Consider the following 12,367-nt stretch of genomic DNA (forward strand, 5'->3'; position numbering starts at 1 on the left):
ATAAATGACTTTGCCAATATATGTAGGTAAAAATAATTTATTTCAACATAAAAGCAGATTGTTCTTTTGAACAATATTGTAGCGACCTCGTCAAGCGGTTTGGACCTCCTGGCGTGATGGTTAAGGTGCTGGCTTGACAGTCGCGGGACTCGGATTCTAGTCCCGGTCGGGGCCACCCACCCGAATTCGTTACAATATTGAGCAAGTAGCTTAAAAATACACAGTATTTGCTATTGACTGCAGTAGTAAAATAATTGCTTTCATTCAGACAATATTGTTCTGTTCTCATTCACCATGGGCACAAACAAAGGAAATGCCCATTTTTGGTCAGCTCCTTCAATAACACTAAAAGCCCAGACAGCCTTCACAGTCTGCTGTACATTTGACCTTCAAACGGCAACATAAAAAAGACAAATGTATATACATTGTGAACATTAAATTAACACAAAATGCATCAAGTAAGAACCCTTGGCATACTATAAGCAATAAAGCATTTCAGGAAGTGCATTTCACCTACTACAAACTGATTGTCATATGAAAAGACTAAAGCTCAAATCAGTGAAATGTATGCCACTGATTCCAGGGCTTCAGGTTCTATCAGAGCAGCTCTAAGACCATTTGTATGCTCTGTTTGCACCAGACATTAAGCATCATGACCTTGTTTAAACCGATACTCAAGCCTGTTGCCAGGCACATTATATTACAGCACAAAAACATTTACATTTGTAACTGGGAAAAAAATGTTATGTGCAGTGGTCCCTATAACTACATTTCTGAACAAAAGTCATGCACTAACTCACCCACTTATAGCCAAACAGAACATATGATTCTATTCAATAACAGTGATAACAATGTTGTAAGCACACACAAAAAAACAGTTGGAACCAATTAAAACAAGGAATACGCTCTGAAATGGTGGAAGTGAAACAAAAAGGAGACTTGGATGTAAAATACAGCCCTGGAAGTTGGTAATTGAGCTCGTCAACTAAAACCTGAGGCTGCATCATTTACTTTTCCTTCTTGTGAATGCCATTGCCATGGTGAAAGCCGTTTGCAACCTTGTTGGTTGTGCCATAGAAGATGCCGTTGGTTGCCTCCTTGGCGACCCCATTGGAATGGTGAACCCCATTGCCATTCTGGAGAGCCTTGCTTTTCTGCGCAACCTTGGGCAGCCTCTTTCCCTTTGTGTATGCGTGGTACCAGAAGTTGAGGAAGAGAACCAGGAAGATCAGTCCGTAGAGACCAACAATGTAGAGAAGAACCGGGAACTTGTAGGGGCAGTCCTTCATGAAGACAAACTGACCAATGTGGACAGTCACCATCACAAACTGAACCTAAAGAAATAGGAAACAGGATTAAGATATTATATGGTGACTAAACCACTACAATGAGGATGTACATGTCTTAAAAGGGGCAGCAATTGAGGAAAGCATTTTACTTAAAGTAAAAATGTGGATGCTCCATCCAGCTTTGTTTCTTAAATTGTTTATCCTCAGTGCTTGAGCTCACCACAGCAGAGTACCAGCACCTCAAATGTTCTACTGCTTGAGCTCCTGTTCCTGCTCTAGAATATTAGCTCAAACAAACGGTACTACTGTGGAGCTCCTGCATTTGACTATAAAACAGTACCGGGACTCATTCTATTTCAGTCTAAGTCATGCACTTTTCCTCAATTCAATTAATGAACACGGGGCACACTATACAAGTATTAGCATACCAACTGGATGGTGGTCATGTATTTCTTCCACCACAGGTACTTCTGATAGGCAGGCCCCATAGCACACACAGCATAGTAGGAGTACATGAGGACGTGGACACAGCAGTTTAACATAGCATGGAAGGTTCCCATACCACCTGGTTTAAAAAAAAATAATACATTGTATGATTTCAAAAATGACAACAGATGACATAATTGCATAATGTTAGGTCATTACCAACTCAGATTCACAAGTTCCATTTCAAGTGTTTTACTCTACCTGCTGAAAACTTGACTCCAAACCACCAAGTGAAGGGCATGATAGAGTGATGAAAGACATGAAGGAATGTCACCTGGCTGGTCTTTTTGCGGAGGACGAAGAAGATCTGAGAAGAAAATGACAATTTCTTTCATATAGTTGTGTAGTAATAACAAGTTTAATTCATAAAAATGTTCTACTTGACTACAGTTGTACAACTAAACAGGATAGAATAGTACTTACTGTGTCCAACATTTCAATAAACTTTGAGAAGTAGTAGAGCCAGCAGGTCCATGCCATCTGAGAGGGCAACAGTCAAACATTGCCACCGAATTCAGAGATACAGGAGTATTAATATTCAAAGAGTATTTCACCAGTGCAATGTGAAAGTAGCTTACCCGGACAGCCAGAGGATTGTTGGAGTAGTCAACAAGGTCACAACCATAGGAGTAACCATTGGCCCAACCGGACATCAGATACTAACACAAACAAGTTAATGTAAGTCAAAATTGGGGAAAAAAAACATGAGAAAAACCCCCCAGACATCCCACTTTACAAAGTACATCATGTAAAAGTCACACCTGTGTTATTGCAAGTAACCACCAGCAGATGACAGCATAGTAGTAAAACTAAACCCATTACATTTCTCATGAGTGAAAACTTAAAGGCCCAGTGCAGTCAAAAATGTGTGTCTATGAAACTCAACACACAGTAGGCAGGTTTCCATTGACCCAGGTTTATTCGCAAACAAATAATTGTAACGTGTAACGGAAACGGCAGATATAGGAGACATTTTGTTAAGGGTGACAACATTTATCCGTTCGACAGGGGTGGATTTTTCTTCTGTCTAACGAGAGCAGCGGCGCAAGATCTGTGACACGAGAATTATTACGAAAAGTCAAATAATCTATTAATGCATTCTATCCATGCAGTCTTTCACAGGTTACCCGAAGAATTAGATGGGTGGGATGGCATACAGGCTGTCGACAATTTATTAATACAAAATGTGCCTAAATCGTCATGGAAACGCTTCAACCACTACAGTTGTATTCAACATTTTATTTTATGTCCAGCAGTTTTTGAAAGACAAGATGTTTAAAATGGAAATGCATCCTAGCAGGCAATTGTCACCCACCCACTTGGGAGCCAGGCCCAGCCAATAGTCATGGGGTTTTCCCCACAAAGGGCTTTTTATTACAGATAGAAATATTCCTCAGTTTCATCAGCTGTCCGGGTGGCTGTCTCAGATGATTCCACAGGTGAATAAGCCGGATGTGGATAAGGCCGGTTGGAAGTACTGACAAATTCTCTAAAACGACTTGAGGCGGCTTATGGTAGAGAAATTAACATTAAATTCTCTGGCAACAGCTCTGGTATTTTTTTAAATTTCACCTTTATTTGGTAGACATTCCTACAGTCATCATGCCAATTGCATGCTGTGGCATTGTGCATCTGTGGCATTGTGTTGTGTGACAAAACTGCACATTTTAGAGCAGCCTTTTTTTTTAGCCTCCAGCACAAAGTGCACCTGTGTAATGATAATGCAATTTAATCAGCTTCTTGATGTGTCACACCTGTCAGGTGGATGATTATCTTGGCAAAGGAGAAATGTTCACTAACAGGGAAGTAAACAAATTTGTGAACAAAATTTGAGAGAAATAAGCTTCTTATGCGTATTCTATTATTGTATCTTTTAGGGCTCCCGGGTGGTGCAGCGGTCTAGGCCACTGCATCTCAGCGTAAGAGGTGTCCCTGGTTCGAATCCAGGCGGTATCCGGCTGTGATTGGGAGTCCCATAGAGTGGCGCACAATTGGCCCAGCGTCATCCGGGTTTGGCCGTCATTGTAAATAAGAATTTGTTCTTAAACTGACTTGCCTAGGTAAATAAAAGGTTAAATAAATAAACATATTTAAAATAAAACTCAGCTCAGGGGACCATGTTTAGTATAGTTAATAGACCATTAAGAAAGAGTGCCACACTGCTCTGCCAATAACAGTTCAGTGTTTGCTTTAAATAGAAATGGGTACTTAATTGTTACCCAGAAAATGATTTGATTTTGAAATAAAAACAGCTACATTGGAATTTAAAGTTATGGTGGCCAGTTGATTTCTGAAGTGCACCTACCTCATAGATCATGTAGATGGAGAAGCCCACTATACTGAAATTGTAGATGACCATGGTATTTTTGAGGTCAAAGGGTTTGCGGTTCTCCATCAGCCGAGGGCCCAGCGTCGTGACAAAGTAGATGTAGGCGATTACGATGAGAGTCTGGGCTATCGGCGATGCCATTAGGGGCCAGTCCTCTGTCCTGGGATCTGAGTGGACAAAATAAAACATTCCTGAGTAACGTGACAAGCCCAGCATCCTGTTCAAATACTTACTTACAAGTAATCACTAATCTGACATAACAGGACAGGTGTAATGTAATGAGCCCTTGTGGACACCCATCCAATTGTGTTAGATCAGTCAATGCCTCAAGGGCAGGAAATAGTTAGAATGGATGGAGATTATTTTTTTAAACAACTTAATTTCCACTGTCTTGAGTGTCCCTAATAAACACTATACAGAAATTAAGACGAACTGATAATTGAATCAACTTTCTACATCAATAAATTATTTGAATAACTTTGTTTCGAAATTACAACAACTTGTGTAGACTTACCAGCCAGTTTAAGCCATTCATCATAGAGCAAGACTACTCTGGAGGGCAGCGAGTCGAAAGCCATTACTGTTCTTGTTGCACCTCCTATAAAATAAATGGGATACTATTCAGAAGTGCAATCCCAAAATTTAGAGCCCCATATCAGTTCACAGAATAGGTTTTATACAGCAAAGTAACATGCACAATTGAAATACAATGCAAGCTTTTTAAAGATGGAATCTGCAGTAGGGAAAACTGTGCCACTGTCTGCCCCACAGCCGTTATTGTTTTGTTGACGAAGCGAGGTCTGGAGCGTTGCTCAACGACATAAATAAAAAAGGCAGTACGTATTGCTGTTCTATCGCGCATCCAATGACGTCCGAGGGGAAGAAAAACTTCACATTCCAGCTTTAAAAATAAAAAAATGCAGTAAAAAGTTAGATTACCCTTAGCAAAAAAAAAAGAGACTGCAGTAGAAGTGCAGTAACTGAGTAGACTGTGGTAATTTGGGTGCATCAATTGCGTAATAGCATCAGTAGCACCACTGCGTTCTCATTGTTGCCCCTCTGATCAGTGACTGATTTAGATCTGGGACACCCGGTGGGTGCAATTAATTATCAGGTAGAACAGAAAACTGTCAGGATCCGGACCTTGTAGGGTAAGCATTAAATACCACTGCCCTATGGTTTACCCAATTAGGCTACAATTCAGTTGTATTGAGCTTTACAAGTGGAACAATAGAAACATGTGATCATAACAAAGATTGTAATAGCTACAAAAGTTATCAGTGAAGTATATACTGTTAATCAGCATTGCCATTACAGACTCCAAATAATATTGAAGTTTACCTTTAAAATTACACATCTAGCCAGACAACCAAAGAATTCAATCTATGCCTGGGCCCAAACTCAGAATGCCTGTAAAGTTTACACAAGGTTGGTCCATCATAATCCAGCCTGGTCTCAGAGCATTTCGTATTACTTTGTACATAAATCCATAACACTCCATTTAGTACATGTTAGGTATGCTTACATAGATGTTACTTAAGGCACAAAGGAAAGGGTGGATGGTTGGGCATCAGTTGAGGCTGCTTAGGGAGGACGGCTCAATGTCTGGAAGGGAGTCAATGGAATGTTATCAAATACATGGTTTCCATGTAGTTGATATCACTCTAGACATTATGAGCCAACCTCCCCTTAGCAGCCTCCACTGGTGGGCATATACCACAAACATCTAGCAAAAGATTGTGAGGTTGAAATACATCACAAACAACTTCAGCATTTTATCAACTTTCTAACTACTTATGTTAACTAGCCCTTCCCCTAACCTTGTAACCCCACCTTAACCCCAAGCTTTGCTCACGCCCGCAGGCCACAGAGCTAGAATACTTAACATAATACGAAGGAAGGTACGAGGGGGTGTGGTATATGGGCAATATACCACAGCTAAGGGCTGTTCTTAAGCACAATGCAATGCGAAGTGCCTGGATACAGATATCAGCCGTGGTATATTAGATAAAACACTACAAATCCCGAGGTGCCGTATTGCTTTTATATCTTGGTTAACGTAATTAAAACTGTAAAAATAATTTGTCATACATGTGGTATATGGTCTGATATACCATGGCTTTTAGCCTATCAGCACTCAAACCACTCAATTTATAATTAGTAACATATCATACAAAATGGATGGACATCCACAAATTATATACCATACGAATCTTAACATATCTTACTAAATTAGGTTGCTCAGATTTACGTACAGAATAATACGAAATGCTCTGAGACCAGGTTGCGTAACCACCACAATGCAAGAATCTAGTCTGGGAACGTGTCTATTTGTTTAGAGGGTTCTCCATTACAAGCAGGTTGTTTACTTTGAACACGAAATACCACACCGGCTCTCCATTATTAGGCTAATCAAAATATATACGTTTGGGTTAATTACTTCAAATGACAGAAAGTTAGACTAAACCACAACGTTTTTCTGGAGAAGTGGAAGAATTAAGGTTAAATTAGTCTAATATTTCACTAACCTAAACTTTAACGCGCAAGTAGCCTAGTGGTTCGAGTTTTGGGACAGTATTGAAAGGTTGCTTTATCGAATTCGAGTTGACAAGGTAAAAATATGTCGTTCTACCCCTTAACCCACTGTTCCTAGGCCGTCATTTTAAATAAGAATGTTGTTAACTGACTTGCCTAGTTAACATAAATATTTAGGCCGACCTCATTGTCCTGGAAAGAATCGCCTAAAATGAGGTAAAACTCAACGATGAAGAGAAATGAGTGAGACCCAATAACCTGTTTGACGACGATGGCGTTTCCCTTTCCTCTTGTGTCTGGTACACACCTGTCGCTGCCGGCCTGGCTCGAATGACTCGCCTGTTGGTGATGCAGCGTACTTATCCACTGCAGATGTCTCCTCCCACATTTTGGCAGAGCCGGGCTCCGGACGAAACTTCTCCAACAATGCCCGAAACTATGCCACTTCGCTGATTGGTGCTTTCTGTTTGACGAAGTTCCAATACAATCCCATAGTGAGCAATTGAGAATTAATGAAACATTCTTTGCAGTGTGTAAATGCATCACATTTTATTTGTCACATGCACAAAATACAAACAGGTGTAGACTTTATAGTGAAATGCTTACTTACGAGCCATTTCCCAACAATCGCACATAGTAACACAAACCTACGATGCTATATACAGGAGTAGCGGATTACTTCACTGACTTTATTGTCCTTATGGGGAAATGTTGTTGCAGTGTCATGTACAAGTTTAAAGTGGCGTTTAAATATATGATAAATTGACATTACAACTTTCATAACAGTTACATACCAATAAAAAGAGACTTGCCTGCTGGCCTTACTGAGTCGATAGGATCAAATTGTCTAATTCTGTTTTTCCTACCGAGGGGGTACCCTTTACCTGCGCCCAGAGGGGAGTAGTTCAAAGTCCGAGAACAGGGGGTGGCTTGGGTCTAAAATGATTTTGTGAGCCTTGCAGAGGGACCTGACCTTAAAGATCTCATCCAGGCCTGTCTGTTTGACTCCAAGTACCTTGCTTGCTGCGGTGATAATCCTTCTCAGCATATTTCTCTGGCTGACAGTGGCATTGCCAAACCAACAAACACAAACAGTTAAAATACTCTCAATGAAAGATTTGTAAAACAGAGTCAGTATAGTACAGTTAACATTAAAAGATCACGTCTTTTTGAGAAATACAGTCTCTGTTGACACTTTTTTTGTAGATCAGGGCTGTACATTTACTCCACTGAAGCTTATTGTCCAAGAAGACACCCAGATATTTGTATTCCTCTACAATCTATGGAGTCAATGTGCACGGGTACGAGGTAGTTGAGATATTATGTAGATCTAGGTATGGGTAACAATCAGAACACATAAACAGTGTGTAGGAGTAGAGTTGTAACAGAGTGTCTTTCGGGACAACAAAATGATTAGGAAGATATAAAAGGATCAACAATATCAATGCATCATCAATAGCCTGTCAATTGACTCGGTAATATAAATCATTTTCTATCATCCTCAATTGATTTAGAAAATTATACAGGAAGTTAGTGTATCAGCATCATCGATAACAATAAACATAATCACCAAATAGCAATATAAACAATAAATACATTTAGCCAGGTAGCCTAGGCAAGTCAGTTAAGAACAAATTCTTAGTTATAATGACGACCTACCGGGGAACAGTGCCTTGTTCAGGGGAAGAATGACAGATTTTTACCTTGTCAGCTCGGGGATTCGATCCAGAAAGATTTCAGTTACTGGCCCAACGCTCTAACCACTAGGCTACCTGCCACCCCAATAAACACAATAGCTCTATGCATAACTACTTCAAAATAAAGTCAAGAAAGAAAAAAATACTATTCTGTGAATCTGTAGTTATCAAGTCATAGTTTTTATTCTCTGTAGCAAGGGAATCCAGTTCCTCACATTAAGTAGGCTAAACGTTCAGGTTCAATACCATGCTTTGCACAAATACTAAAATAACAAGTACATGTTTGGGGGAATGTTGTCAACCTTGAGCTGTAAAGTTGTTGCAGGAATGTCAAACAAAGATCTCATAGTAGTCTAAACTAATACTTGAAAACGTACTTAGAGCAAAACTGAGAAGGGATACATGTATATTATGCCGCACAATGCCCTCAATGCTGTAGGACATTTCACTCCAAAACCAACGTTTGTCAGATGTTTTCATGGTAGTACACATACAGTCAAATGTAAAATAACACACGGCATATAGAGAGAAGACATTCAATCACGTGTAATTTACTTCCAAAGTATCAAGTCCTAACACAGACGACTGGGGTAAAGCCTACTGTACAGTCAACCTCATGAGAAATTAAGGGAATGTTAAGAAAATGTAGAGCAAATATACATACTCTGAAAGGGATTATTATTATATTTTTTAACCATAATTATAGTAAAACGAATTTATCATTTATGTTTCAATATACCTTGAATCAGAACCATTCACAATGGAAATAAACAACAGTATCCTCATGGCAAAGTTATGCATGTTCAGTGTGTCAGGCAGAGGAATAGTAACAAGTAACCTGACAGGTTTCTTATCTCACTAATATGGTGTACAACTTCCATCTTCATTCTTTACCTCTGACTTCATCATTCCTCCGTTCACATCCGGGAGTGTCAACATTACAACAAAGAATTGCATAAGGAATGAGTCAAGTAACCAGCAACCATCAATCATTGTCAAAATGTTTTCTTACTGTTCGATCTTAATGGCTAGACTTAAAAAGTACCACAAAGTGTCCTAAGCTATAATCATATTTTAAAGACACGCTGAAACACCCACTCCGGCTATTATGTTTTACTTTTCCTGTTGGAAAAACAATATTCCAAGTAGAAATGCAGTAATGTTGTCATAGTCCTCCCCTGTCCCCCTTGCTTGAGGAACAATAGAGGCCAAAAGAGGTAAGAACCCACCCCCCTTCTTGTTCCATGTCATACCTGGACCACCTATTGAGGTGTGAGTTTTTGTTAAGTAAATCAGGTGATAGGTGAGATGAAAAGGAGGCTGGAATGTGTCTTTAAAGGGAATGATGATTAGTCAAAAGTATCTGAATAATAATATGGGCATCAAATCAGATTGTATTGGTCACATACACGTGTTTAACAGATGTTATTGCAGGTGTAGCAAAATGCATGGAACAGTTTCAATGGCATATTTGGCTCAGTGACAACTAGGGTAGATGGCAGTGTCACACCCTATAACTCAACTCTCACCTAACAAGCTCTTCTGGGTTACACTGACAACCAGGCAGTGTGATGGGGAGCTACTAGTCTACCGACTAACTGTATGTAAATTCATTACATACCTATGACATCTATCATGTCCTAAACAACACCATGCCCACTTCCTGGAAAGTCAGCAATAATCTAATTTGTAGGAAGTCATCTCTGCATGTGTTGAATGACATTTATTATTGGTAACAAATCAAAAACGGACAATGTGAAATGGAATGTTCTCACTAAAGCCTCTAAATCAAAATATAAAACGCAAAACTTATCTAAAGAACAATATGCTGAACAATTCTCAATAGACACCACAATATTGTAGTTTGACATGAATACTTAGTATCTCATGTACACAATGTTTACACAAAAACGTGTTTAACTTCCATACATTTTGGTGGGTAAGTATGTCATGAATTCAGATAAAGCTCTGCAGTCAGCATGCTCTCTATTCTGAGGAGTTGCTAGGAAGTCTGGATGTCAGAAGGTGAATTCACCAATTTGTAAGTCGCTCTGGATAAGAGCGTCTGCTAAATGACTTAAATGTAAATGTTAAATGTAAGTCCGTCTCCAGGGAGACAAAGGCCTTTCAGCGCAGTGGTCTGGTCACTGCTCATGTCTAAGATAGAGGCACTTGGAGATATTCTCACTCATACACACTCTCCCTGGTCACATGTTGTTATATTGTTCTTGTTCACCATTACACTTTCAGTGATTAATTCACAGATTAGACTAAGTACGATGACGAACAACTCCAGTTCTGCTGTATTAGCTTGCTCGGGAAGTTGTAGCAAGGCTGTTACTCCAGGTTTCTTTCAAAACACAGGGGCAAACATAACATGTCACTGAAGATCCAGTACCATTCCTATTATCTCTTTTCAAAAACAAACGTTGACTGTTCTTTTTTACAGATATAAATTGTGTCAAACAAACTGTTCTTGCTCATATCAGTTATTTCATTAAAGCTTGTGTTGGCCTCTTGGCCTTCGTCAGAGGAAAGAACATCTGACGAAGACCAAGAGGCTGACACATGAGCTTCAAGAAAATAAGTGATACGAGCAAGAGCAGTGTGCAGGTTTCTCTTTGCAGTTATCACATTATTCCTACTCACCTGCAATGAGAACTCGAATAAAGGGGTACCCCAGGGTTTGATTCTGGAGCTACTATTGTTTATACTGTATATACACACAATTTGAAATACTGTGAAAAAATGTTTATGAATGTTTATGCTGATGATACAGTATTATACTCTGTAAACCAAGCCTTTTCACATTTGACGTCTGATTTCCAAGCGCTACAGAAGTCACTCTTGGACCTTTAGTTTGTACTTAAAGCAACAACAACAAAAATCCATGCTATTATCTAGGTCCCATAAATGACTTACTGTTTGGGGTTTAGGCTGGGTTTCTGTATAGCACTTTGACATCTGCTGGTGTAAAAATGTCTTCATAAATACATTTGATTGACATTACTAGCCTGAACAGAACACACATTGAACAAGTTCCCTCTTATGAATATCTTGGTATCTGGCTTGATAATAAGTTGACATTTTAAAAACACATTATACTGAGCTCGTAAAGAAGTTGAATATCAAAATTGTATTATTTTACAGAAATAGAGCATGTCTGCCTTTTGATAATAGAAAGGAAGGTGTCCAGGCCACTTTTATGTCTGTTTTAGATTAGAGGGATATAATCTCCATGCACAGCAGCTTCCACACTTTGACCACTAGATGCTGTTTTACATTGTGCCCTTAGATTCATTACTGGTGATTATTTTAGAAGCCACCCTTATCGATTATAGGAAAAGGTGGGTTGGTCCTTTGTCTGTAGAGCAGCATTCTCTTCTGTTTATTTACAAAGCGCTCCTGCAGAAACTTCCCATGTATCTAACAACACTGGTCAAGGTCACAAAGATAGAATAAAGTACAAGAGCACAAGATTGGATAGTGCTAGAGGTTCCGGGGGTGGTATCTGATTTAGGGAGATTCATTTTAATTTTTAATGCTCCACAGATGTGGAATATGTTGCAAAGAAGGCTCAGGCTTGAATGCCTGGTTCCCTTTAGGGAATTTACAGCATTAGTGGGGGATGCACCATGTAAAGATTGGGTTGATTTTTTAGGATCATGTTTTGTAATTTAGTATTATATTGATATTTTTATTGTGCTGGGCTCATTTGAAAAAGAGAATTGGTCTCAATTTGAACACTAATTAACCTAAATAATTCCCCCCTGTGCTGTTAACAGCATATGATAACTATAACTTATAACTTTAGCTTTGATGCATGTAATGGGATTGACAGTTTCCATTCCCTTCACTTTCTCTGTCTAATTTCCTTTGTCCTGTTGTCTGTATGTGGTGTCTTGAATGACACAGGTGGCACATCATGTTTGTCATTTTCTGAGAAAGAAAATGGCATGAAATATATAGGGGTAATAATCAGATGACAAAAGAGACCAATGTATAACATTCAGGAAAGTGGACTGTTCCTT

At 39.2% G+C, this 12,367-nt stretch overlaps 1 protein-coding gene across 1 annotated transcript; it reads right to left on the reverse strand.

Annotated features, from left to right (window-relative positions):
- Positions 1 to 21: 21 nt before the first annotated feature.
- Positions 22 to 7,042, reverse strand: LOC135518344 (very long chain fatty acid elongase 7-like). The gene is made up of 8 exons (XM_064943451.1): positions 6,898 to 7,042; positions 4,619 to 4,702; positions 4,081 to 4,271; positions 2,354 to 2,434; positions 2,199 to 2,255; positions 1,977 to 2,082; positions 1,718 to 1,854; positions 22 to 1,334 (listed from the first exon to the last, which is right to left on the reverse strand). The coding sequence occupies exons 1-8, from the start codon at positions 7,025 to 7,027 to the stop codon at positions 1,008 to 1,010; spliced, it is 1,113 nt and encodes a 370-aa protein (XP_064799523.1). The 5' UTR covers positions 7,028 to 7,042; the 3' UTR covers positions 22 to 1,007.
- Between the last annotated feature and the right edge of the window lie 5,325 nt (positions 7,043 to 12,367).

Source organism: Oncorhynchus masou, chromosome 28 (assembly GCF_036934945.1).
Source record: "Oncorhynchus masou masou isolate Uvic2021 chromosome 28, UVic_Omas_1.1, whole genome shotgun sequence".
In the NCBI taxonomy this organism is placed as follows: domain Eukaryota; kingdom Metazoa; phylum Chordata; class Actinopteri; order Salmoniformes; family Salmonidae; genus Oncorhynchus; species Oncorhynchus masou.